Genomic DNA, 26756 nt, shown 5'->3' with positions numbered 1-26756 from the left:
AATTTAAAGAAAGAGGTGACCTGCAGGCACACGAATGGTATAAAGTATGTGGTAAAAAAAAGCAAAAGCGGATTATGAAAGGAAACTAGCTATGCAAGCTAAACAGAATCCCAAACAGTTCTTTCAATATGCTGCAAGCAAGGAAAAAACTATACACGGCAAAATGATTTTAAGGAATGACGATGGTAAGGAGGTCACTGAATCAGTCGATATAGTGGTGCTACTGAGCGAGCACTTTGCAAAAGTATATCATCCAGGTGGCGACAATGAAATAAATGAAGGAACCATTAGTTTAAACGGGAATTGTGATGAATGAAGTGGAGGTAAATAGTCTATTACAGAACCTTAATGTGAATACCTCTGTGGGATTGGATGGTATACCGGCACGGGTCTTGCATGAAGAGGCTAAAAAATTATCAGTGCCCTTGACCATGTTGTTTAATCTGAGTCTCGGGTCTGGTTTAGTCCCGAAGGTGTGGAAAGAGGGGAAAATAGTTCCACTGCATAAAGGAAGATACAAGACTATGGTTGCAAATTACCGACCGATCAGCATATCAGGAGTCGTTGTCAAGGGAAAAATACAGGAATGGATTGATGAAAATGAGATACTGTACAGGGGACAGCATGGCTTTGTGAAGGGTAGATAATGCCTCAGTAACTTGCTCAAGTTTTATAACACGGTGACGGCTGAACTGGATAAGGGTAATGAGTTTACAGTGATACTGCTGGACCTGGCAAAGGCATTTCACAGGATACCACATGGAATTCTAATCCGTAAACTACAACATATGGGAATGGATATAGGATTGGTGAGATGGATAGGTGGGTGGCTGAGGGAGAGATATCAAAGAGTAGTTTATTCAGGAGTTGAGTCCAAAAGACGGCCTGTGACTAGTGGGGTGCCGCAGGGTTCTGTTCTTGGACCACTGCTGTTTATTTTGTTCATTAACGATATAGGGTAGGATCTAAGAGGAACAGTTCATTTGTTCGCTGATGATGCAAAGTTGGGTAGGGCAATAGTGAATGCAGAAGATGTCAAAATCTTGCAGGACGACTTGGATAGATTGGAGTCTGGGCTAAGGAGAATGGATGTCAATTTAATGTGACAAAATGTAAAGTTATGCATTTTGGGGTGAAAAGATTAGCAGTAGTATACCACATTGGTGGAACTGTACTCCAGGAGATTGATGAGGCCAGGGACTTGAGAGTGTTGGTGGATAGGGGGAGATGAAATTTAGGGGGGACACATTGCAAAAGTAGCTAAATCAGCTCATCAACTCACTTGGTTGTTGAAAAATACCTTGACGAGCAGAGACAAGCAAGTTATTGTACCTCTGTACTGAGCCTTAATAAGACCTCATCTCGACTACTGTGCCCAGATTTGGTCACCTAGGTTCCTTCTTGATGGGGAGGAGGCGGAGAGGATCCAGAGGTGAGTGACTAAGATGATAGCAGGTCTATGGAATGAACCATATGAGAACAAGTTGAAGATTTGTGGGTTGCAGAAATTAGTTGATAGGTTGAAAGGGGGAGATATGATTGAGACATTCAAATTGCTAAAGGGGTTCTATAGGATTAACTCTGAGGATATTTTTGAGATCAGGACTGGTGGTGGGAGAACACTAGGGGACACATATGGAAGCTGGGCAAGAGTGTGGTTAGCAGGGGTGTTAGAGCTGGGTTCTTTGCTTTTAAAGTGGTAAATGAGTGGAATAAGCTGCCAGAGGCTGTTGTGGGTGCTATGACGGTGAGTGAGTTCAAGGCAAGGTATGATAGATACTGTGAGAATGTCGTATAGTTGTGAGGACGTGATGTTTAGGGCCTCCCTCGATGAGTTTAAGGACTCCCTGGAGTCGCACGTAATAATAATAATAATAATCTTTTTCTCGTACCAGCGGCCTATTTAAATCTTCCTGCAAGCTTTCCACATCGCCTTGATTTACTATCACTCTACCTAATTTTGCATCATTAGCAAATAACCGAATATTTCATTTCAGGTTATTTCCTATATCATTTATGAAAAAATAAACAGTAGTGGTCTCAGCACTGAACCTTGTGGCATACATCACCTGCTTTTGCCTTGATTCTACCCTTCCATATACCACTTTTTGATATTTGTCCAGCAGCCACTCTCTTATCCATATAACCAGTGTCATATCCATCCCCATTTGTTTTAAAAAAAAAGTTTGGATAAAAGAACTCAAGTTGCACAATTCAAAATACTTTGCAAACTTTTCTATTACTGCTGCCTGCAACTCAATGCCAAATAGGCTTCATGCCTATTTAACACACTGCTTTCATCACTCCCTGCATCAGATTTTAAAGAAAATTCCTTTATTGCTTCTTTCCATTTTGTAATGTGTGATATTGGGTGGCCTTATGTTAGTTTCTTCAGCCTTTTCTTTCAGAACACCTTTTTTCAAGTTGTTTTCAACTTGTTAACAATAGTTAAAGTACTGTATTTTCTTTTTACATCACCTTAAGAGAAAATTGGTTCCCTAAAAAACAGGTTTCCTTAATATCACACATCATGATGCAATTCTAACCATTCTAAAATGGAGTGCTTACACATTCTTCTCATTATCTCTTCTTCTTCTTCTTCTCTTCTGGCTAAGACGGGTTGAGTCTTCTCTTGAGCAGGATCATCCAGTCTTCTCTATTCCTTGCTGTTCGAAAAAGTTCCTTATATGTTCTGCATCCCGAGATGTTCTTTATTAATTTCAGCCAGGTAATTCTTGGTCTTCTGGGTCTTCTTTTTTCAGTTGGAAAAGTATTGATTAGGACGTTAGGAAGTCTGTCTGCATCCATGTGTACAGCGTGTCCGAACCATCTCAGTTGTTGTTTTCTAATTTTTTCTATTATTGTCTTTTTATACAATAGTTCTTGTCTGACTGTGATGTTTGTTTTCTTTTCTATCCAACTTGTTCTATTTATTTTTCTTAAGCATTTCATTTCAAATGCCAGCAGTTTTTTCTCCTCTCTTTTTTTAACTGTCCACGCTTCTGCTCCATAGATGACTGTTGGTATAATTATTGCTTCATATAATTTGATTTTGGCTTGCTTATATATCGTGTTTGTTTTCCAGATTTTCTGTAATTTTCCCATGGTGGTCCATCCTATCGCTATTCTGTGTTTGATTGTTTTGAGTTCATCTATTGTTTCTGTTAGTTTTGATCCAAGGTATATGAAGTTGTCTACTTGTTCTGTTTGTTCTCCATTTAGGGTGGCTGAGATGGTAGTTCTGTTCCTCCCTATTTTCATCACTTTTGTCTTTTGTATATTTATTATTATTATCATTATTATTATTATTATTATTCAGGCCTCCATGGAGTCGAAACACTCATTGTGGGAGGTCCTTCCTAAGAACATAAAATCTGTCAAGACTCATCGAGGAGAGATCCCCCCTAAGAAACACAAAGTCTATCATACCACTCCTTAAACTCATTGACCGGTCTTGCTCTCACCACTCCATCAGGCAATGCATTCCATGGTTCAACCACCCTCCACGCAAAGAAACCACTCCTCACCCTCTTGCTCACAGTTTCCTTTCGTAACTTACAGGGATGGCCTCTTGTCATCACTCCTTCCCGCTGTTCAACCAACCGAAAGAACTCCCCAGTGTCAACCCTGTAACCACCTCTCAACAGTTTAAAATTCTCAATCATATCACCTCTCCTTCTTCTATCCACCAAACTCTGCAGTCCACATTCCCTCAGTCGATCCTCATAACTATCCTTGTACAGTCCTGAAACCATCTTTGTCATTCGTCTTTGTATCCTTTCCACAGTTAATTTATCCCCTTCAAATCCTGGGGACCAAATCTGAGAACAATAGTCCAAGTGTGGTCTGATCAGAGACTTATACAACGGAATGATAACCCTCTTATCTCTGCAGGTCAGTGTCCTTCTCATAATTGCAGCAATCCTCTGTGTTAATTTCACCACCTTTGCAATATGTACCCTAAACTTCAGGTTTCTATCAACCATCAACCCCAGATCTCTTGTCTCCTCTACTTTCTCCAGCATAACTGCTCCCATAGAGTATGCTGCATCCCATCGATGTTTCCCAAACCTCAAGACCTTACAGTTTGCTGCATTAAACTGACATCCCCAGTTTGCCTATTCATTTGCCTATCTATCTAGCTTATTAAAAAATCCTCTTGCAGGGCTACCACATCTGCATTATTACTAATAATCCTTCCTAGCTTCGCATCATCCGCAAACAACTGAATATCCCCTTCCAATCCACTGACAATGTCACTGATATAAAGGTTAAACAATATAGGTCCCAGTACTTAATTACAAGTGTGGGACCCCACACTTATAACCCTCTGCCTCCTTGAAACTGCCCCACCATACACAACTCTCTGATACCTATCGGACAACCAATCCTGAATCCAGTTGACCAATTTGACATCCAGACCCATGTGCTGCAACTTAAATATCAGCTTATCATGTGGCACCCTGCTAAATGCCTTTGCTAAGTCTAAGAAAATGGCAGTATATGCTTTTCCCTCATCTAATGCTCTTGTAACTTTATCATAAAAGGCTAGCATATTGCTAAAACAAGAGCGCCCCTTCACAAATCCATGTTGACTCTCACAGATAACATTACTCTCATCTGCCCAATGCTGTATACGGTCCTTCACTACTTTCTCCAAGATCTTACTAACTACTGATGACACACAAACTGGTCTATAATTAGACACTTCCAGTCTGCTACCACCTTTATGCAATGGCACTATCTTACCTTCCTTCCATTCCATGGCCCTTTCCAGTAGCCAGACTTTCATTGAAAAGCCAGGTCAAAGGCACTGTCAGTTCCCTAGCACATTCTCTTAAAACTCATGGTGAAATACCATCCAGTCCCACAGCTTTACTGACATCCAGAGTACTCAGTATTTGAAACACACTCTCCTCCTGTAAACCTCGAACCTGCCCTATCCCTCTAGTATTAAATTGACTCCTCCAGGATGAAATATTAAAATAAATTGTTCATTGAACAATTTCACTATGTCCTCTGCGTCAGTAATTCTATTCCCAATTTTATCCCACAATATCATTCTTCCACAGTCATTTCTCCTCCTACTGGCCACATATCTAAAAAATTCCCTAGGATTTTCTTTGGATCTTAGGGCTAATCTCCTCTCATATTCCAGTTTCGTCTTCCTTACCATACAAGTCACTCTTCTGGCCTGTGTCTCATACTCTTCATGCATCTTCTCTTCTCCTGTCTCCTTATATCTCTTCCACAGCCTCTTTTTCGCATGCAATTCCTGTTTAATATTGTTTGTCATCCATTTTACTCCAAATTGTGTCCTCTTGTTCACTCGTGGTATACAACTTATCATTGCTGCTAACAAATATTCTTTCATAATTTTCCATGCACTAATGATATCCCGGCCTTCCAATTCCTCCCTCCATGAAACTTCCCCAAGTTGACGTCTTAGACTATTATAATCACCTGCCTTATAATTCCACATACGTTCCTGTCTCTTTGAGACTCCTGCATGTCTATTCATTTTCCAAGTCAAAATCATATGGTCACTCTCTCCAACTGGTGGGAGAGATGTCATCTCAGTTATTATCAACTCTTCTGATGCTATAACCAAATCCAAAACTCTTGAACCTCTTGTTCCCTCTATTACATGTTGCCTAAGATATTTGTCCCTCAAGAATTCTAGAAATTCCATTCCCTTATTGCTACATGCATCTTCCCCTCCCCAATTTATACTACTATATTTAAAATCTCCCATAACAATAATTCTTCTTGCACTTGCCAAACTCAACTGTCTAAACATCTTATCATTCCACTCCTTAAGCTCATTCACTCTCACCACTCTCTCAGGTAATGTATACCATTCATCTAGCATTCCTCGTGTAAAAACTTTCTTGTCTCAATTATATTCCTCCCCCACCCACTTCATCTTCTATCCACCAAGCTTTGCAGTTTACATGCAGTCAGTCTCTCCTCATAACTAACCCTATATAACTGATATAATTTTTGTTCCACCTCTATACCCTCTTGGTGGTTATTTCATCCCCTTCAAATCCTGGTGACCAAAGAAATCCAGATGTGATCTGATCAGCTCTATACAATGGAACCACTATGCTCTTATCTCTGCTGGTTGTCTTCTGAGTTATCTTCACAGCTTTTGGAATACTCCCTGAACTTGAAATTTATATCCATACTCACTACAAGACCCTTTGCTTTCTCCATTTCTTCCAAGATAATGCCACCAAGTGAGTATGAAGCATCCTGTGGATCCCAAATTTCAAAACCTTACATTTAGCTTTATTAAACTTACAGCCTCCCCTTTTCCCCATTCATGTGTTCACCTTATTGAAACCCTCCTGAAGAGCTACAGCATTTGGCTTTATTACTAATAACTCTCCTGGCACTATTACTTATCCCTCATTTGCTCGTTGTTAGTGCCTGTGAGTACATATCATAGTTTTATGTTCCCAGAAGATGGCAATGTAACATTGCTGAAATATAGGAAGGTATTGATTAAAGTTTTTTTACTGTTTTAGTATACATTGTCATTTCCTGAAAAATTTAAAGTCATGTGTAACCAACGTAAAGTTTATCTACAAGAATTCTGCTTCTTTGTTTTGCTTTTTTCTACACACTGATGACGTACTGTTATTTTCAGTATGAAATATCTGTACTTTCATTTCATCAAAGTTAATTACTGTGTAATTTGTTATTTAATAAAACAACAAACAAAGTTCTGCCCCGAGTAGAAATCCCACCAGTCTCTGCTAATATCTCACTGAAGAGTGAAATAATACTTAAAGTTCATGATTGATCAATAGACTAATCAGCTATTAGTGCTGATTTCAGTGGCTGTGGTAGTGGTGTGCAGGAAAAGAGTGAATGCTAGCAGAGAAAGGTGAGTAGTATGATAAAGGATTAGGAAGATGAACATCATGTGGAAATGAATATAGTAGATTTGGAGGATTGTAATGATTGTGTAGGTGAATGTTGAGCAAAGTAAGTTGATTGGATAGAAATACTAAGAGAAGAGGAATGTTTAAAAATGGATGTTAAGCAAAGCATGAAAGAAGAGATTAGGAGACTGGAAAGGTTAACTGATGTGAAACAAACAAGAGGGGAAGTGAGAGAGTTATGGGAATGATAGGAAAGAGAGTAGGAGTACCAGGGGACTAGAGGGATTGAGAGGAAGGCAAAATAGTGCAGGTGCCTAGGGATGGAGAGATGACAGGAAGGCAGACAAGTAGAAATGCAAGGAGAGACAGAGAGGGGGGGGGGAGGTAGAGGAAAAAAAAAGAGTGAGGGTTGCAGGTGAGCAAGAAATAAATGGAGCATATCAAGATTCAATAATTTGTGGAGTGCAAAATAGAATGTTATCAGAGTGACTACCTGAAGAAACCAATAGAGTGTGTGTGTGATTATGGCAATTAAATGAGGTAAAACAGTGGATGAAACGATTGTGATGATGGGTAGCAAAAGATTTGAGGTTAATGCATGAGGTCGTATGGCAGAAGAGCGTGAGAGTGAAGATAGTAAGCATGTTATCCAAGATATGGTAATATAGAGTTGAGGAGAAAGTATCAATAATGGCGTGATAGTGAAAATGTATTGAAAAATAGGCTTGTATTATGTGGATGCTTGGAATGTATTTAAGGATAGAAGAGAGCTAGCTGTATGTGAGAGATAGAGTGCATTTTTGTGTTTTAACAATCTGCTTTCTTATTATAACAAGGTGACAAATGTATTGGACAAGAGAATGCATACACAGTAATATATTTACATTTTGTAAAGACTGTTCATAAACTGCCACATGACAATGGTAATTAAATTGAAACAGATGGGGTTGGATGGCAGATTAGTGCATTAGATCGGAGAGTGGTTGTCTGATGGATTTCAGCAGGCTGTGTGTGTGTGTGTGTGTGGGGAGCGATATCCTAAAAAAGGAAAGTCACTAGTGGTGTACTCCAGAGATTTCTTTTGGCACCACTGTTGTTTAATTTGAATGTAAATGAAATTGGAAAGGACTTGACTGGTGATGTCCAGTTGTTTCTGGATGTGAGTGTGTGTGTGTGGAGATGTACATGTTATGGTCATGTAAAGTTTTAAAATTTGCAAAGATGGGATACTGCTTCAAAGGGAAGCAAAGATGGGATGCAGAGTATAAGATTGGTAAGGATATTTTAGATGAAATGGAGGAGATTAAAGATCTAGGAATGATGATAGATGGGGACCTGAAATTTCAAAATTTCATGAATATTTTGTTAAAATTGTGAGGACAGCACTGCAGATTACAGCAATCATGCAGAGATTACTGACATAAAGAATTAAGGATGTTATGATTACATTGTACAAGGCTTTGATCAGACTGCAAGACCTTCCTCTTGATCTAAGCACAGATTTGTTTGTCTGGTTTTCAAAAGAGTTGTTGGAGAGGATTCAAAGACAACTGACTAAGTCAGTTTTGAGTCTCTGGGACAGATTGAGAGAATGCATGCAGACCCTATTGCCTCCTAACGTTTACCTTAAACAACACAGTCTGCCATACATCAGGCAATACATTCCATGGTCCAACCACCCTCCATGCAAAAAAACTATCCATCACCCATCTTATCAATTTCATTCAAAAGGGGCCAGGAATGGCCCCTTTTGAATGAAATTGATAAGATGGGTGATGGATAGTTTTTCCTTGCACCTTCCTCTTGATCTACCATAAAAGAACTTCCCAATCTCTAAATCATATCACCTCTCCTTCTATCAACCAAACTGTGTGGACCACATGTCCTCAGTTTATCTTTGTAGATAACATTTGTACATTCCAGGTATAATTTTTTTATCTGTCTTTGCATTTTCTCCAAGATTAATTTGTCCCCTTTAAATCCCAGCAACCAAATCTAAGCATAATAATTCAGATGTGGTCTGATCAGGACTTTATAATATAATACTAAGAGAAGAAGTGGAATGTTTAAAAATGGATGTTGAGCAAAGCATGAAAGAAGAGATTAGGAGACTGGAAAGGAAGCACAATGGAAGCACAACTCTTCTATCTCTGCTGGTCAGTCTCCTTCTCAGTATTGCAGCAATCCTCTGGGCTACCTTCACCACTTTTGCAATAAGTCCCCTTGAACTTCGAGTTTATATCAATCATGACCTCAAGATTCCTTGCTTCCCAAATTTCTTCCAGTACAGTTCCACCAACAGAGTGTACTGCCTTCCAATGATGTATCCCAAACTTCAAGACTTTACATTTAGTTGAATCAAACTGAAATCCCCATCTGTCTAGCTTATTCAAATCCTATTATTCAAATGTCTACTACATCATCATTATTACTAATTACCTATCCCAGCTTTACATAATCTGCAAACAACTGAATATCTCCCTGCAATTCATTTACAATGTAATTGGTATAAAGGTTAAACAATATGAGCTATGAAGGAATCCTATGTCCCCACCTGTAACCTTTGACGAAGCAGTATCAAGGAAATGGACTTCTTTGATACTGCTTCCTCATACACAACTCTGATATTTATCAGACTGCCAACCAATCCAATTCAATAACCTGATATCCAAATCCATATGCTGTAACTTAAATATCAGCTTATTGTGTGGCAACTTGTCAAATGCCTTTGTAAAATTAAAAAAAAATTAAAAAAATGGCAGTACAGGTAATAATTCTCATTAATATGCAGGGGAGGGGTTGTTTTCTCAAGAACCACCATGTATATCAAAAAACACATAAAATGGGAGCGTTATAACATGGGAATGATCGAAATTCCAATTCTTTCAAGATTAATTTAATCATAAATGAAACTTTTTTGTATATATAAAGGCATAAGAGCAGTAAATGAAATATTCAGTACATGAGCAGTGTGCAGTGGTGTTTGGCAGCTTTAAAATCATGTGCTGTCTTCTCTTCAATAGATATGTAGGTATGATTGGACACACACTTCCAAAATATGCCAGTTTCATCTAGGTTAAACATCTACTTCAGTGTTTAACCTCCTTCTGCCATCTTTGCTTTGAAGAGATCATGAAATTCTTCAGCAGGAACATGATTTGTAGCTGCAGCCTTGCCAATTATGTTAAGATTATAAAATGTATAGCGACTCTTATAGCAGTCGAGAACAAAAAGTGTGGGTCACTTTTCATCTTTCATCAGATCTTCATATTTACAGATGAAGACAATACCACATTGACCAACAAGGCAGTATGGACAAAAAAAAAACAGACACTAAGCACAGCAGATGGAAGTAGGAAACAAGATCTGTGTGTGGAATCTTCCATGATTATGGATAGGAAACAGCAGTAGTCTTTATGTACTAAAATGAAACCATGCATATGCAAAAATGTAGATAACAAAAGAGTGTCTAAAAGAGTTACCTGTATATGCCTTTCCCTTATCAACTGCTCTTATTATAAAAAGCAATTAGATTACTAAAGCAACAGTGTCCCTTAACAAATCCATGCTAACCCTCACAGATAACATTACCTTCATCTGCCCAGTGCTGTATACAGTATCTCACTAATTTCTCCAAAATTTAACAACAGAAGAAATACAAACTGGCCTATAATTTGACACTTTGATTCTATCATCTCCCTTGTGCAATGGGATTATCTTACCCTCCTTTTATTACTTGGGTACCTTTCCCATAGTCATCTCATCAAAAAGCCAAATGAAAAGTTAATGAAGCTGTTACGTGATGAAATTCCATCCAGTTCCATTGCCTTATTGACGTTCTCTGGATGTCTGTAACACACTCTCCTCCTGCACTTCCAGACCTTGAACCCTCCTGCACTTCCAGACCTTGAACCCTCCTGATCCCTCTACTAATAAAATCCTCTTTTCTAGGATGAAATACCCCAAGAAAGTGATCATTAAACAATTCCACTGCCTTTCTGCATCATTCCCTTTACTCCCATTTTCATCTAACAATGTCATTCTTCCACAATCATTTCTCCTCCTATTGGCCACATAACAAAAGAATTCCTTTGGATCTCAGGACAAATCTCTTCTCATATTCAAGTTTTGCCTTTTCACTTTCCCAGCCAGAGGCTTATATTCCTCATGCAACCACTCTGCCCCTATTCTTATCCATAACTTTCTTTTCATCTGCAGTTCACATTTGATATCATTAATTATCCATTTTACAACAAACCTTGTTCTCTTTAAGGGGATAAAAATCCCTTATTATTTTACAGCCAGTATGCAAAACTCTAAGATCGAAAAACTACGATCTACGAGTTTCATGCTGATGAACTATCAGCGAATCCAAGTGTAAGTGACCACTTGGGTATTACAACACCAAGGCAACTCGATGCAAAGGTGGAGCAAGCTCCCTGCCTATCCTTGATATTTTTCTCATAATGTGAAAACACAGCTCCTAGGAGATGTAATACTGCTTTACATTATGAGGAGAGGTCATTACCCAGACCGGTTTCAACCTTTTTTTGAGGTCTCATCAGTGAGTAGGTAGATCTGGATGATATCAAAGTTTAAGTGAAAAAACTTACATAACTTCACTATACGAATTTTTATCCCTTTAATCTAACTAACTTTGCCAGAAAATATAGCCGTTTGGCTTTTCATCTTAAACCTTGTTCTCTTTTTTCACATAAGGTATACAGTTTGCATTGCTGCTAATAAATATTTCTTCACTAGTTCCCATGCATTGGTGATATCTTGCCTTTCCAATTCTTCCAGGTTTCCCCTTTCTTCTCAATACTTCTGAATGTCTCTATTCCCCAAATCAAGACTATATGGTCACTGTCTCCAAATGGGGGACAAGGATGACATTTCAGTTACAATCAAGTCCTCTGATGCCAGAATGGTTGAACCTCTTGTTTTTTCTACTACATGTTGCCTGAGGCATTTGTCACTCTAGAATTTCAGAAATTTTCCCTTATTATTACATACTGTCCTCTCTTCCTAATTTATACTTATGTATTTAAAATCTTTCATAATGATCACCCGTTTTGCCCCTATGAACTTAACTGCCTAAACATTTCCTGCTCCTCAAACTCTGTATTCCCTGGTGTTAAATCAGGAATGAACACTAAAATTGTAATTTGGTATTTTATTCAGATTTAACATAAATGCAAAATTTCCCTAAAGAGAATTACCGGAAAGAAACCTACAAGAAGACACGATGAGAAGTATCTCCTAATGAATTCGTCTGGTTGGTAACGTAAAGCTTTATTTCTTATTTGTATTGTGTAATTCTTAGGCCAGAGTGAGCGAGCTACAGTGTAAAATTTCCTGTGGATCGGACTTGTTAAGACCGATTTTAGGACTTTAGTACCTATTCCTCTAACAAGGATTTTTGTAGTTATGGAAGTGTAGAGTTAGAAGAATTGTCATTAGTTTAAGGTTAGTTTGAATTCGATGCGTTGTGTGTGCATTAATTGAGGAAGAAGTAAAGCATTCATCTACATATTTGTGTTAAGTAATTGGGTTTAGGACAGTTTGGAATTTGTTAATATCACCTAACGAGCGATACCTATTGTGAACTAGATCTTGTTTGTTAATTTTGTGCATAATTAATTTTAGGGACCTTCATTTAGCTTAGTTTTGGTTAACATGTATTGTATTTTAGAATGAATAAATTTCTTTGTTTCTTAACCCAAAATACGTGTATGATTTTTCTAGCCAAAGCACCACCTGCTAAAAATATCGAACTTGTATAAGTAAAAGCGTGGGAAACGGTTACGACTGCTGTTTAGAAATATTAGTAAGGGCTTGTTTAATGTTGATATTTATTGGATTCGTGATAATCTGTAGGTCAAATCCCTGACAAGAAGCTCTCTTGAATAGGAACCAAGATGGCACAGCTAAACAAATAAATCTTCTTGATTCCGAAAAGGACTTGACCATAGAATTTATAGCTCAGGGAGAATTCTCCTTGATTGAAGACTTTGCACACGATTTAAGATTGTAGGAGAGGCCACGAAAGATTACAACAAAGGTGCAGCAGACAAGGGATATAGTTCAGGGTTAAACAAGACAAGATTCAGGATTGAAAGAGTTTTAAGATGTAATTAATACATAGAAATATATAGACATCACATAATATTAATAATGAAGCTAACAGATATAACAATGGTGCAGCCGACAGGATGTGTGATTTACTAAATTAATCATAAAGGAATTAAGCTTGTAAATCTAAGTAGGTTGGTTTTGGCTGGAAATCAAACGATTTTGATGCAGGAATTTAATTAGCAATACTAAGTGTAAGATATTATTGAAAATTTGTAAATCTATTTACAAGAATGAGCCTACCATCTAGTTCAAACATGGATGACGGAGAATTTTTCAGGACCATCAATCCTCAAGTTTTTCCTCAGTTTTCCGGAGAAGAGAATGAGGAAGTATTAGCTTTTTTTTGCCACTTCGAGGAGTTGAGAAAGGCAGGGAGGTGGACGGACTTCCCTAGAAAATTCTTACCTTTCCCCACCAGCTTACTATGCAACAAGATTAGGGAAAGCTAAGAATTTTCTATGCTCTTTCCCCATACTTAAAGTAACATTAGACTATGCAAAGTTCAAGGAAGTCCTCGTCTCTCAGTTTTCTCAGTTAAGAAGCCTTGGTCCAAATTTATGGAAATTACAGAGAATTATGCAAAAGGACCGAGAGAATGTGACTGACTTTTATCACAAGTTACTGAACCTTGCTCACTCCGTCCAAGTATATAACGAGGATAAGCCTCACCTGGAATGGGCGATCTTTCACCAGTTCAGGCTGGGAGTGAAGCAAGAGCTCAGAGAAACAGCCTACAAAAAGAAAGTGAATAATACCTCATTTGCTGCTGGCTACGTAAGCCTAATTAAGAGGGAAGGTAATTTGGATGATAGCTCCAAGCCAGAGAAGGAATCTCACGAGAAAAAGGAGAAGCATAATAAATTTGATAGATGTGAGGGAAGTAGAACTGATTCCATCAACTCAAATCAATTAACAAATGGTGTGTTGGATATAAAGGAGGTCCAATCGATGGTTCAGAGAGAGGTCAAGCATTTACAACAACAGCCAGTCATGGATCGCCTTGATGCTGTTTTAACTCAGCTAGCAGCGGTGTCCACAAAAACCTCTGAGCTCCCCATCCCTCAAGTCGATCGGACTGTTGAATTAGTGAGGTTAGAGGTTGAAAGATTGCAACCCCTACTTGACAGGTTGGACAAAGTAATGAAGAAACTGGCTGAAGTGACTACTCAGAATGTGTCAATCTCTCCTATGAGACAGGAGAAGGACAATGAGGTAGATGACAAAAGAGAACCTTCTAAATGCTTCAGTTGTGGCAAGCCTGGGCACTTTGCTCGCAATTGCTTCAACAGCAAGCGAAGATCCAGCAGAGGTTATGATGGGAGATCAAATTCCCACATGTATGCTAACAGAGCTTGGGAAAAGGGTCAGAGAAACTGCTATCAGTTCGCAGAATTGATAGTAAAGGGAATTATCTGTGGCAAGCACTGTAATGCCCTACTGGACACAGGTTCCCAGGCCTCTATTATTGTAGGGGACTATTTTGAGAGACTAAAGCTCCTTGTGAGGAATAATATCTTTTATTTTAGAAGGCCAATAAAGTTATGTGGAGTGTCTACATCAGCCATCCATGTGACAAGATCTGTGTTCCTAAAGGTATTTTTGCCTGAGTTTAATTTGTGTGTTCGGCATGAGTTTTTGATCCTGCCCAGGATTTCTCTCCCACACATTAAACTAATATTTAGAAACAACTTCCTTAACAAAAATAGATTTACATGTGACTATTCTCAAGGCGAAATACACCTTCTAGGAAGGAAGAAAACCAATAAGAATATTTTAGGGGCACTATCTTCAGTCAGAAGTGAGAAGCGTGTCGAAATAGGCATACATGTGGAGGCATGGCAGAACAGATGGGAGAAGTTAGAGAAAATATGACCCATGACCAACTTGATTCAAAGTAGGCCTCCACTTTAGAAGTAAAAGAACCTGCTGAGGCCCGTTGCACACTGAATACTGAATTGCCCATTGAGCTGAAAAGTACAAGGGAAGATATGGAAGAATTTCATCCAAGAGCAATTGGGATAAATTTGATTGGTGTTGTTAACTACCATAGGACAGGCCACAGGCTTTCTAAACACAGAGGGAACCATTGGAAAAGGAATAACGAGATGAAGCCAGCAACACACAAACGAAGGGAGAATAAATATCAAAAAGGAAAGGGAAATGAAAATTCTGATGATTTAAACTCAATCCATTATAGATACAGGGCGCCTACCAATCGAAATCAGGGAAATGAGAGATCAGTAATTAACAAGAATGGAGAAGGAAGCATAACCAGTGATAGAAGTGATAATTTTGTGCACTCTAGATATAACCTAAGACCCAGGGAAATTAGGAGGATCTACTCCAGAAACATTGAGTGAATGACGTTGTGAAAAATTTTCCTGTGAGAAAAAATTATTCCTTGAAGGGGGAACCTATGTTAAATCAGGAATGAACACTAAAATTGTAATTTGGTATTTTATTCAGATTTAACATAAATGCAAAATTTCCCTAAAGAGAATTACTTGTAAATAGATAATATTAGAAACCCTTGTACATATAGTAATAATAGTCCATTCATATAATTTTTCTATGTGAGTATTTCGTAAATGGTCCTTAAATAACTAACAAGAAATAAAGTAATGTAGAGGTGATATTGTAACAAGAAGGTCAGAGTTTAGAGTAAACTATTCTAATCCGATTATAAACATGACCTCAGGCAGTTGTTATATGAACCGAAGGTATTTGGTATTTTATATTTGGTAATTTGGTATTTTATTCAGATTTAACATAAATGCAAAATTTCCCTAAAGAGAATTACTTGTAAATAGATAATATTAGAAACCCTTGTACATATAGTAATAATAGTCCATTCATATAATTTTTCTATGTGAGTATTTCGTAAATGGTCCTTAAATAACTAACAAGAAATAAAGTAATGTAGAGGTGATATTGTAACAAGAAGGTCAGAGTTTAGAGTAAACTATTCTAATCCGATTATAAACATGACCTCAGGCAGTTGTTATATGAACCGAAGGCACGTGCAGGCTGCCCATGCAGGAATACAATGAGAGGAGAAGGTGCGGTGTGCAAGGAGAATTAGGTGGCATCTACAAATCAATAACGTATTAGAGAGAACAGACATAGAGCATATAAAAGTCATAGCGATGCAAGTTTGTGGTCTTTTTGCCTTTTTCATTCCTAGTTCAGATTTTGGTGTTTTCTTCCCTCTGCGGTTTTCCGTGTGGTGGGTCGTAGCTTCGAATTTCCAATGGAGTCGAGCGGAAGTCGTTCAGTGGCAGTAATATGGTCAAATAGCGGGCTTGTTTTAGCATAGCCATCCATGCGACGGCACAAACAGTGTATGCCAAAACTTCATATAGCTCCAGCCGTACCCTTTTGCCAGACAGATTCTTGGACAGTAGGTAGAAGTGATCCATGATTGAGGTCACCAAGAAGTCAAGGCAAGGAACAACAGCTCGATGAATAGGGTGATGACCAGAAAGAAACCTACAAGAAGACACGATGAGAAGTATCTCCTATTGAATTCGTCTGGTTGGTAACGTAAAGCTTTATTTCTTATTTGTATTGTGTAATTCTTAGGCCAGAGTGAGCGAGCTACAGTGTAAAATTTCCTGTGGATTGGACTTGTTAAGACCGATTTTAGGACTTTAGTACCTATTCCTCTAACAAGGATCTTTGTAGTTATGGAAGTGTAGATTTAGAAGAATTGTCATTAGTTTAAGGTTAGTTTGAATTCGATGTGTTGTATGTGCATTAATTGAGGAAGAAGTAAGGTATTCATCTACATATTTGTGTTAAGTAATTGGGTTTAGGACAGTTTGGAATTTGTTAATATCACCTAATGAGCGATACCTCTTGTGAACTAGATCTTGTTTGTTAATTTTGTGCATAATTAATTTTAGGGACCTTCATTTAGCTTAGTTTTGGTTAACATGTATTGTATTTCAGAATGAATAAATTTCTTTGTTTCTTAACCTAAAATATGTGTATGATTTTTCTAGCCAATTCACCACCTGCTAAAAATATCGAACCTGTATAAGTAAAAGTATGGGAAATGGTTACGACTGCTGTTTAGAAATATTAGTAAGGGCTTGTTTAACGTTGATATTTATTGGATTCGTGATAATCTGTAGGTCAAATCCCTGACAAGAAATTCTCTCTTGTATAGGAATCAAGATGGCGCAGCTAAACAAATAAATCTTCTTGATTCCGAAAAGGACTTGACCCCAGAATTTATAGATCAGGGTGAATTCTCCTTGATTGAAGACTTTGCACACGATTTAAGATTGTAGGAGTAGCCACGAAAGATTACAACAGAGGTGCAGCAGACAAGGGATATAGTTCAGGGTTAAACAAGACAAGATTCAGGATTGAAAGAGTTTTAAGAGGTAGTTAATACATAGAAATATATAGACATCACATAATATTAATAATGAAGTTAACAGATATAACACTGGCCTATAGCAACATCTCACTAAACATCCTGTCCTGCACATAACCACTGCACTCAATATACTCTCAAAATCATTAGTGCTGTTTCTCTCCAAATCTTCTGCTCTGAGAGGACATAACTCATCATACGTGATATCTCCCTACTGCATTTGCCCTTCCTATCCTGCTGAAATTCACTAGACTTTTCTATTTCTATTCCTGTCAGTATGTCATCTTCTGTCAACCATGTTTCACTGATCCCAATAATCTTTGGACTGCATGAGGTTACCAATACCACTTTGATTCTCCAAAGCAAATTCATCTCTTTTATTCCTGATATGCTTTCTTCTTCTTCTGCAGCTTTTCCCACTTAAGTAGGGTCGCTGTTTGTGGTGAGTCTCCTCCACAACTTCCTGTCTTGGGCTGTAGCCACATCCAAGTTCTTCATCCTCAAGTCCTCCTCCACTATCTCCCTCCATCTCTTCTTTGGCCATCCACACTTCCTCTTCCCCTGCACATCAATCTGCATGACCTTTCTTCCCACATACTCTTCCTCCCTCCTCATCACATGACCAAACCATCTCAACCTTGCCTCCTGTATCTTTGCTCCCAAGTTCGTAACTTTCACCGTTCCCCTTATATAGTCATTTTTCAGATGATCCTTTCTGGTGACACTGTATCCACCTAAGCATTCTCATCTCCGCTACCTCCATCCTGCTGATGTTATTTTTCCTCAGGGCCACAGTTTCCAAAGCACACATCATAGATGGTCTCACTACTGTCCTGTAGATTTTGCCTTTTAGTTTGATCGGCACTCTCTTATCACATAGCACTCCAGCCATCTCTCTCCAGTTCCTTCATCCTGTATCCCACTTCCTTCTCAGCATCACCATCCTCTTTCATTGTTGAACCTAAATGTCTAAAGTCACTGACCTTCCTGATGACATTTCCTTCCAGCTCCAGATCTGTCTCCTGGCTGCCATCCACTTTGCAACACATATACTCGGTCTCACTTCTGCTCAGTCTCATCTCTCTCTTCCAGTCCTTTCCCTTGGCTGCCACTTCTCTTGATTCTGCACATAGCCCGATGTCATCTGCATACAACATAGTCCAAGATGTGTCTTCTCTCACTTCCTCCGTCACAACCTCCATCACAGTATTAAACAGGAACAGACTTAATGCTGACCCTTGATGCAAGCCAACTGTCACTGGAAAACTTTCTGTCACTCCCAGGCAGGTTTGAACTCTTGTCTTCGCATTTCTGTACATCTCCTGCAAAAACCTGATATATTTCTCCGGTACCTTCTTCTCTCTCAGACACCTCCAGACTTCTTGCCTTGGCACTCTATCATACACTTTCTCCAGATCAATAAATACCAGATGCAGCTCCCGTTGCTTCTCTCGAAAAGTTTCGAGAGAAGCAATGGGATAGATCGATGAAAGATAGCATCTGTCATCGATCGACCAGGCATGAAGCCAAATTGCTCTTTTGCAATCTCCATCTCCTTTCTCATTCTTCCATCAAGAACCCTCTCTAGGATTTTCATTGTGTGGAACATCAACTTTATTCCTCTATAATTCTTACAGTCTTGTGCATCCCCTTTACTCTTGTAGATGGGGACAAGAGTACTTTCCCTCGATTGCTCGGGTATATTTTCCTGTTGACAAACTTTTATTAACGGGTCCCGCAGCAGGTCAATTCCTTCTTCTCCCAGTGCCTTCCATGCCTCCACTGGGATCCTGTCAGGGCCTGATTTTCCATTTTTCATCCTTTTATGGCTTCCTTCACTTCCACTCTACTAATGTTCTGCACTATCCCCTCATAAGGCTCCACATCTTCTCTGTGAGTCCTTGCATTTTCTTCATTCAAAAGCCCTTCAAAGTATATTCTCCATCTGTTTCTTATATCCACATCCCTCCTTAATACCCTTCCTCCAGAGTCTTTGATCTGCCTCACATGTATGATGTCCTTTGTTGCCTTATTTCTACATTTTGCCAATTGATAAATCTTTCTCTGTCCTTCCTTTGTTTCTAAATGATCATAAAGGTCTTGATATACCATGGCCTTTGCCTGTGCAACAACTTTCTTGGCTTCTCGCTTTTTCTCTCTGTATTCCTCTCTGTCCTCTTCCACTCTTGACTCATCCCATTTCTGCTTTGCCTTCCTCTTAGCCGTCACTGCTTCTTGTACATTATTATTCCACCACCAACCCTCATTCTGCTCTCTAATCTTTCCGGATGTTTCACCAAGCACCTCAACTGCACAGCTTAGAATTACTTTTGAATTATGTCTCCACCAGTCTTGTGCACTTTCTAATCCATCTGAAATCCTCTCTAACACCTTCTCCCTAAAACAGTTCCTCACACTCTCTTCTTTTAAGCGAAACCACTTAATTTTCTTCCTCCAATGGCTTCCAAAAGTTCTTATCGTCGACTTTATTTCAAAGTCTGCACACAGCAGCCGGTGTTGCTGTGCCACTTGATCTGTTGGGATTACTTTACAATTTGTTACTGCATTAAGATGTTTTCTTCTAGTCAAAATATAGTCAATCTGTGAACTATTGTTGCCACTTCTAAATGTTATCAAATTCCTGATATGTTTTGAATTTGTATAAACATCAATGAACTGTTAGTATTTCTGTACCTATTATTATACCCTCCAGAATCCATTTGACTCTAAATAACACCATATGTTCCTCCATCTCCCAAGTGTCTATCCCCCATAAGAAGACATCCCTGCTTCCATCCCACTGACAACTCTAGTTTCCCTATACTAATACACTCACTTGCCTTGAGAACAACATCCTTCCTCATTCAAATTATTATCATCAGAGCTCCATGGAGTTAAGAGACTAATCATGGGATGTCTCACTCTCACATGCACAGCTCATCATACCTTTACTTAAAATGTATTCATTGTCTCTGCACTATCCACTCTCTATGCAGAAAATTTACTCTTCCTCTGCTTATACTCTCATTATACAGCTTCCAGGGTGGCTTCTTGTTTTCTCCCATGTCTCCAGCCATTCTATGAAAAATTTCATGCACATTAACCTGGTAATATCCCTTACCAGAAGTGATTTTAAATAGATGTCTAAGATGAGCCTCACATTATGAGTCTTATATGAGACTATATAATAACATTAATAATAACAATAATAATTTTACTTCAGTTCGTTCATAATATTTATGGAGGTAATAACCACACACACAGACAGAGTGAAGAAAAAATGAGATTCTATACACATACCCAGTTTTTCATATCCAGAAAACTGTCTTCTAATTCCGAAAATCGGTATGTGGCAGTAGTAATGAATTCTTTCATGACAGGAACAAACTGGTCGCCTGCATGACTTCGATGAAATTTTAATTCCTGTTATAATAAAAACATAAGTTACAGTTTATGGTCAGGGATTTATATTTTAGATTGAAATTTAACTTAAAAATCTAATGAAAAGCTCACAGTTGATGCCTTCTAAACTAAATTCACATTGCATAATAGAATGAAGAGCAACTAGATATAAAATAACATAAAATATCAACATTGTTTATAATTTTTATATTTTGTAAAGAAATTCAGATGCTTTAATGGTGTTTCATCAATGAAGTTCATGGTGAAAGTTTTAAATAATAACAAAAAAAAAAAAAAAACCCAAGTTCAGTACAATTACTACCAATTAGTGATTAGCATAAGCTGTCTGATAGGTATCAGTGAGTTGTCTATGGAGGAGTGATCTCCCAGAAGAGGAAAGTTACTAGTGGTATATACTCCAAGGTCTGTTTTGGGTCCATTGCTGTTTAATTGGTATGTAAATGATATTGGGAGAGGTATGAATTGTGATATGCAATTGTTTGCAGATGATGCAAAGTTGGGGAGAGCTATCAGGAGTAGAGCAGATTGCAAGAGGACTTGAATACACTGGCTGAATGGATAAATAAATGGGGATATCAATTCAATGTTGTAAAGTGTAAGGTTTTGAAATTTGGGAAGCAGAGATGGGATGTAGAGTACTCAATCAGTAGAAATATCTTGGAAGAGGTAGAAGAGATGAGAGATCTGGGAGTTATTGTAGACAATGACCTAAAATTTCGGGGACTTGTTGCTAAAACTGTGAGGACAGCACAGCAGATAATGGGAATGATGCAGAGGGCACTGACTTGTAAAAGTAAGGATGCTATGGTTCCCTTGTGTAAGGTTTTGATCAGGCTACATATGGATTACAGTGAGCAGATTTGGTCATCTGGTTTTCAAAAAGATGAAGATATATTGAAAAAGTTCAGAGATGACTGACTAAGATGATTTCTGTTTTCTGGAATGTTGAGCATGAAGACAGATTTACAAAATGCAATTTGCAGAAATTGGTGGATAAAAGGAGGAGAGGGAATATGATCAATATGCTGTTAAGAGGTTATTACCAGATTAATGTTGGGGAAGTTTTGTATAGAATGGGGGAAGATAGAGAGAGAACAAGAGGTCATCCCTGGAAGCTGTATAAGGAGAGTGTGAACAAGGGAGTGAAGAGGTTTTTTGCATGGAGAGTGGTGAGTGATTGGAATGCATTGCCCGAGAGCGTGGTGAGTACAGAGACAGCGAACCTCTCATGATGAGTCTTTGATTCCATGGAAGTTTTTATAATAATATTATAATATAAGTAAAAGAAAAAAAAGAATGGTCAGTAATCCAATGTTTTAAGGGAACATATGTGCTAGACATATTTCTAGATAGTTATATTACTATATAGTATACTCGTCCAAGGTGTGAGGAACCTTTATCTAGTCTCTTTCAACTAAAGCTTAGTTAGTTAGTCACTCTCATATGAAGGTAGGGTTTTTTCACCTGGAAACTCGGGTTTTTCATCCCCCGCAGAACAGGCAAACTGGCCCCGTGAACACACATTGACAGACATAGGACACACTGGAAGGCATAGGGGCCAATCACCTTATCCTCAAGACAGTCATGGTCATGAAGTCCACAGCTAAAGAACCTCAATGGTTCATGAAAAGCTTAAGACAAGACAAGTATAGTATACTATATAACAGGGGTGGCCAAGACGTCGACCACAAGACACCTAATTGTAGCTAATTATTCGTTTCTTTATGAATGTAGCAAATTAAACGAATAAATAGATTGAAAATGAATAGATAAATGATAATCAAAATTATTAATTGATAAAAAAATTGTCAAACATGTCAAACTAATTTATTTCTAATCCGATGTAAAGTTTATAATTTAGCGGTTAACAACGAAGCCATCACTTTACAGTAGTCACGTGATTCGCTTCATCCAGAACCGTTCACTTGACGGTTTTGAACGCGCCCAATGGTAACACATTTGATGATGTGTACATTGGCAGTTGACAGTCCATTTGTGTACATCAAATGAAGACACTACTGACAGCACAACAAAATATTTTCGTCAAGTACAATACAGGTGCAAAGGCTGCTACAATTGCATCATTCAAAGTTGCTGAAAATTTAATTAAACGTAATAAGTCGTTTCAAGATGGAGAATTATGGAAGGAAGCCTTCATCTAAGCTGGTGAAATATTATTTCAAAATTTTAAGAATAAATCAGAAATAATAACTGCTATTAACAATATGTCATTATCATGAAACACAGGGAAAACTTCAAGCTTCCAGCGGAACCTTGAAGAGATTCTGCATGAAAACATAAACAAGTGCAATTTTTTGTCACTACAGTTTGACGAATCTGCTGATTACGCTGGTACTGCACAATTATGTATTCTTATTCGAATGGTTTTTGAGGATATGTCAGTCACAGAAGAATTATTAACCATTATTCCAATTCAAGGACGAACAAAGAGGTCAAGATATCTATGATTTATTTAAGAATTACATTGTACGTACAAGTTTTCCAATTCATAAGTTAGTGTCAATAACTACGGACGGAGCGCCTGCAATGGTAGGTAATAAAATCGGTTTCATCAATCATTGTAAAAATGATGAAGATATACCAAGTTTTGTGGACTATCACTGCATCATCCATCAGCAGGCCTTGTGTTTAAAAGTACTGAAATTCAATCATGTTATGAATGTTGCTTTCAAAATTGTTAATTCAATAAGATCAAATAGCTTGCTGCGTCATCAATTTCGGGCTTTGCTAAAAGAATGCAAGAGTGAGCATAGTGAATTATTGTTACATACTGACGTAAGATGGTTAAGTCGTGCCACATATTTGGCAAGATTCAGAGAACTTCTTCCACAAATAAATTCGTTTTTGAAAAACAGAGATGATTCACATCCAAAATTAAATGATAAAGAATGGCTACTTGACCTTGCCTTTTTCTGTGACATTACAGAAAAACTACATAACCTAAACTTAGAATTACAAGGAAAAAACAAAATAATCATTGATATGATAAGTTCCTTAAAATCATTCAAGGAAAAATTAAACATGCTTGAAATACAATTAAAGTGGTGCGAATTGAAACATTTTAAAAATTTGGCTGACCAGTCAAGGGATATACAAAACGTCACCTTCAATAAACACGCTGAAAGCATAAGACTTTTAATGAACGAATTCGAGGTAAGATTTGCAGGAATCAGTAAGCTCTATGATATTGCTACTTTTTTATCATATCCCTTCAATGAAAATATTAATGTTGAGAATACAGCGTCAAAATTGAATTAATTTCTCGACACAAATAGAGTAGATTTGGAAGAAGAAATTATAAAAATGAAATGCAATATCCACCTCAAATCAATTGCTTCAAATAATAGTTTTTGGAAGTTGATCCACAAAAGTAAATATCCAAATATTTGGAGAATCACTGCTTATTTTAATGCATTTTTTGGATCAACTTATTTGTGCGAATCAGCATTCTTATGTATGAATGCTATTAAGACAAAGCATAGATCGCAGCTCAGTGATCAACATCTGGAATCGTGTTTATGGATTTCTTTAAGTTCGTAAGATCCAGATTATGATCGCTTAGCTGCATCTATGCAATGTCAGGTATTGTCCAATTAAATTAAAATATTCAATTTTGTTTGTATAATTTTATTTAGTTTTTTGTATTTTTTATTGTTATTATTTTTTTAATAAAGTTATGAACAATAAATTTTCTTTTTTCTTTTTTTTTGGTTATATTTATTGCCTTATAAACTTTTAAAAATCTTGAAAATATTCCATAATTTTCGATCGCATCTATAGTCGCCTGCAGAGATATTTTCACTAGGTAAGTAGCACCCAACGTCTAAAAGTTTGGCCACCCGTGCTATATAATATAGTTCAATTATACAGTTATTACTTCAATTATATAGAATTACTTCAATTCCGAAAAATACATGCTTTGTACTCTCGTATCAAATACACTATGGAGTATAAATCCAACAACTGAAAAAACAACATTTTTCTGCCCTTTTTGGGCAGACAATTGTTGGTTTATTGAATTTTTGGTTTATCAAAACCAACTTTTAATGGTAGATATATTCACTCATCTTCATACCATTATTCATCACATTACCTTGATAGACCTGTGTTTCATTCAGGATTTCTCCATGAGTGCAGCTCACAAAGATGCCTCCAACGATCTGGAGCCTCTCTCTTCCATGTTATACCTGTACATTTTATTAATGGGTCTTGAAATCTTGTAGATGGTCTTACTGGTTTTCATTCTTGGTTGCCAATTAAGTATTCTATATGTCCATCTGTTATCCCTGAGTATTAGGTTGTTAAGATGGATAAAGGAGAATAGTGTGATAGGAAAGGTAGTAAGTGTGTTGCCTAGGTATGACAGTGGTGAGATGAGATGGAGAGCAAGGATTATGAATATGTTAGCAGAAATGTGTGAGGAGAAAGGAGTGCAGTATGTTAATGTGTGGAATGAAATGAACTGCATTTGAGTGGGTGTAGTGTGAGTCGCTTGAAGAGATTGCTGCTGGAGGGTAGAGAAGTGAGTGCAGAGAATGAATCTGATCAAGTCATAAGCGATGTGAAAGAACGGGTGAGTAAGACAAGGGAGAGATTGAAGAGGTGGTTGCGAATGAAGATGAGTGGCATGAGTATAGAGAATGAGAGAACAAGTGTGCAAGACAGACAGGAAATGAGGAGGCTCAGAGTGGACAGAAGAACACAGCGTGAGAAAGGTAGATGCGCCAAGAGGATGTGAATGCATATGTAGACAAAAAGGAAAGGGGATAACCTGGAATCAAGGAAAAGCAGTTGGATCTGAAGAAGTTTCGAAGATCAATAAGGAGAAAAAGAAATGGTTCGAGTTACGCATGGAGAAGTCACATCAAATAAGCAGTGTCAGTGGAACTAGCTGTAGATCTAGGAATAACCTGCTGTGTTTGTATACAAATGCTAGAAGTGTAAGAAACAAGGCAAATGCAATGGTTGCATTAATTGAGTCTGTTCATCCAAAAATTGTTGGAATAAGTGAGACATGGTTGAATGAGGATGACATTCTGACAGGAATAGAGATGGAAGGGTATGATGTGTTTCATGAGGATAGAAAGGGTAAATGGGGGGGGGGGGGGCTATTGATGATAGAAAAAGAGTTATGTCCATACAAAGTAGAGATGCAAGAGGGAAAGAGTGCCAGTGGTTTTGAGGCAGTATGGTGTGAGATAGAGATGAATAGAATAAAATACTTATTTGGTAATGTGGATGGTAGTGACTATGAAATGTGTAATCAAATTAGCCAAGCAAATAAGAAAAGGGTGATTATTATGGGGGGTTTTAACTAGGGCAATATAGACTGGGATGATGAGATAGCAACTGGAAGTAAAGAAAATGAGTTTTTGAAGGACAACTACTTCAAACAATATGTAACAAAGGACACACAAGGACTGGGGGTTTTTGGATTTGATCATCTCATCAGAGGATGTAATTATAAATAAGGTTTCAAATCACCCTCCAGCTGGTGAGAGTGACCATGAAGTGATTACCTGAGTGGTTGCCAGCAGTGTGAGGACCTCTGTGAGAAAAGGGTATATGTGGAGTTACAAGGCTGGTGATTATGAAGAGCTCAGGAGACAGCTTGCAGGTGTAACATGGAATGAGGAGTTAGCTGGAAAAGCGAGCAATGCAACTTGGAGGATATTCAAGAACTATCTAGTAGAAGCAATGTCTAAATGTATTCCAAGGGTCAGAAGGTTAAATAAGGTAGATGTAAAATGGATGAATGAAGAGATCAAGCATGCAGAGAAAAAAATTATGGAGGCAGCATAAGAGATGTGATAATAACCAATTCCATGATCGCCAAAGGATAAACTTCACCCTTTAGCACACCCAGGAGTGTATGAAGTTCCATGTGACTGTGACTT

General features: G+C 37.9%; 1 protein-coding gene across 1 annotated transcript in view; it reads right to left on the bottom strand.

Annotated features, from left to right (window-relative positions):
- The window catches only part of LOC150105113 (disheveled-associated activator of morphogenesis 2-like), a 575640-nt gene that overhangs the window by 10109 nt on the left and 538775 nt on the right, over positions 1-26756 (bottom strand). Inside the window, exon 24 of the mRNA XM_090396160.1 lies at positions 20716-20838. Coding sequence (XP_090252286.1) covers positions 20716-20838 — 123 coding nt within the window. The remainder of the gene's footprint in view (positions 1-20715; positions 20839-26756) is intronic.

This window comes from Typopeltis vanoorti, chromosome 7 (genome assembly GCF_054136105.1).
Source record: "Typopeltis vanoorti isolate ZY-2024b chromosome 7, IOZ_Tvanoo_1.0, whole genome shotgun sequence".
Lineage (NCBI taxonomy): Eukaryota > Metazoa > Arthropoda > Arachnida > Uropygi > Thelyphonidae > Typopeltis > Typopeltis vanoorti.
This window is presented reverse-complemented; position numbering and strand designations above follow the sequence as displayed.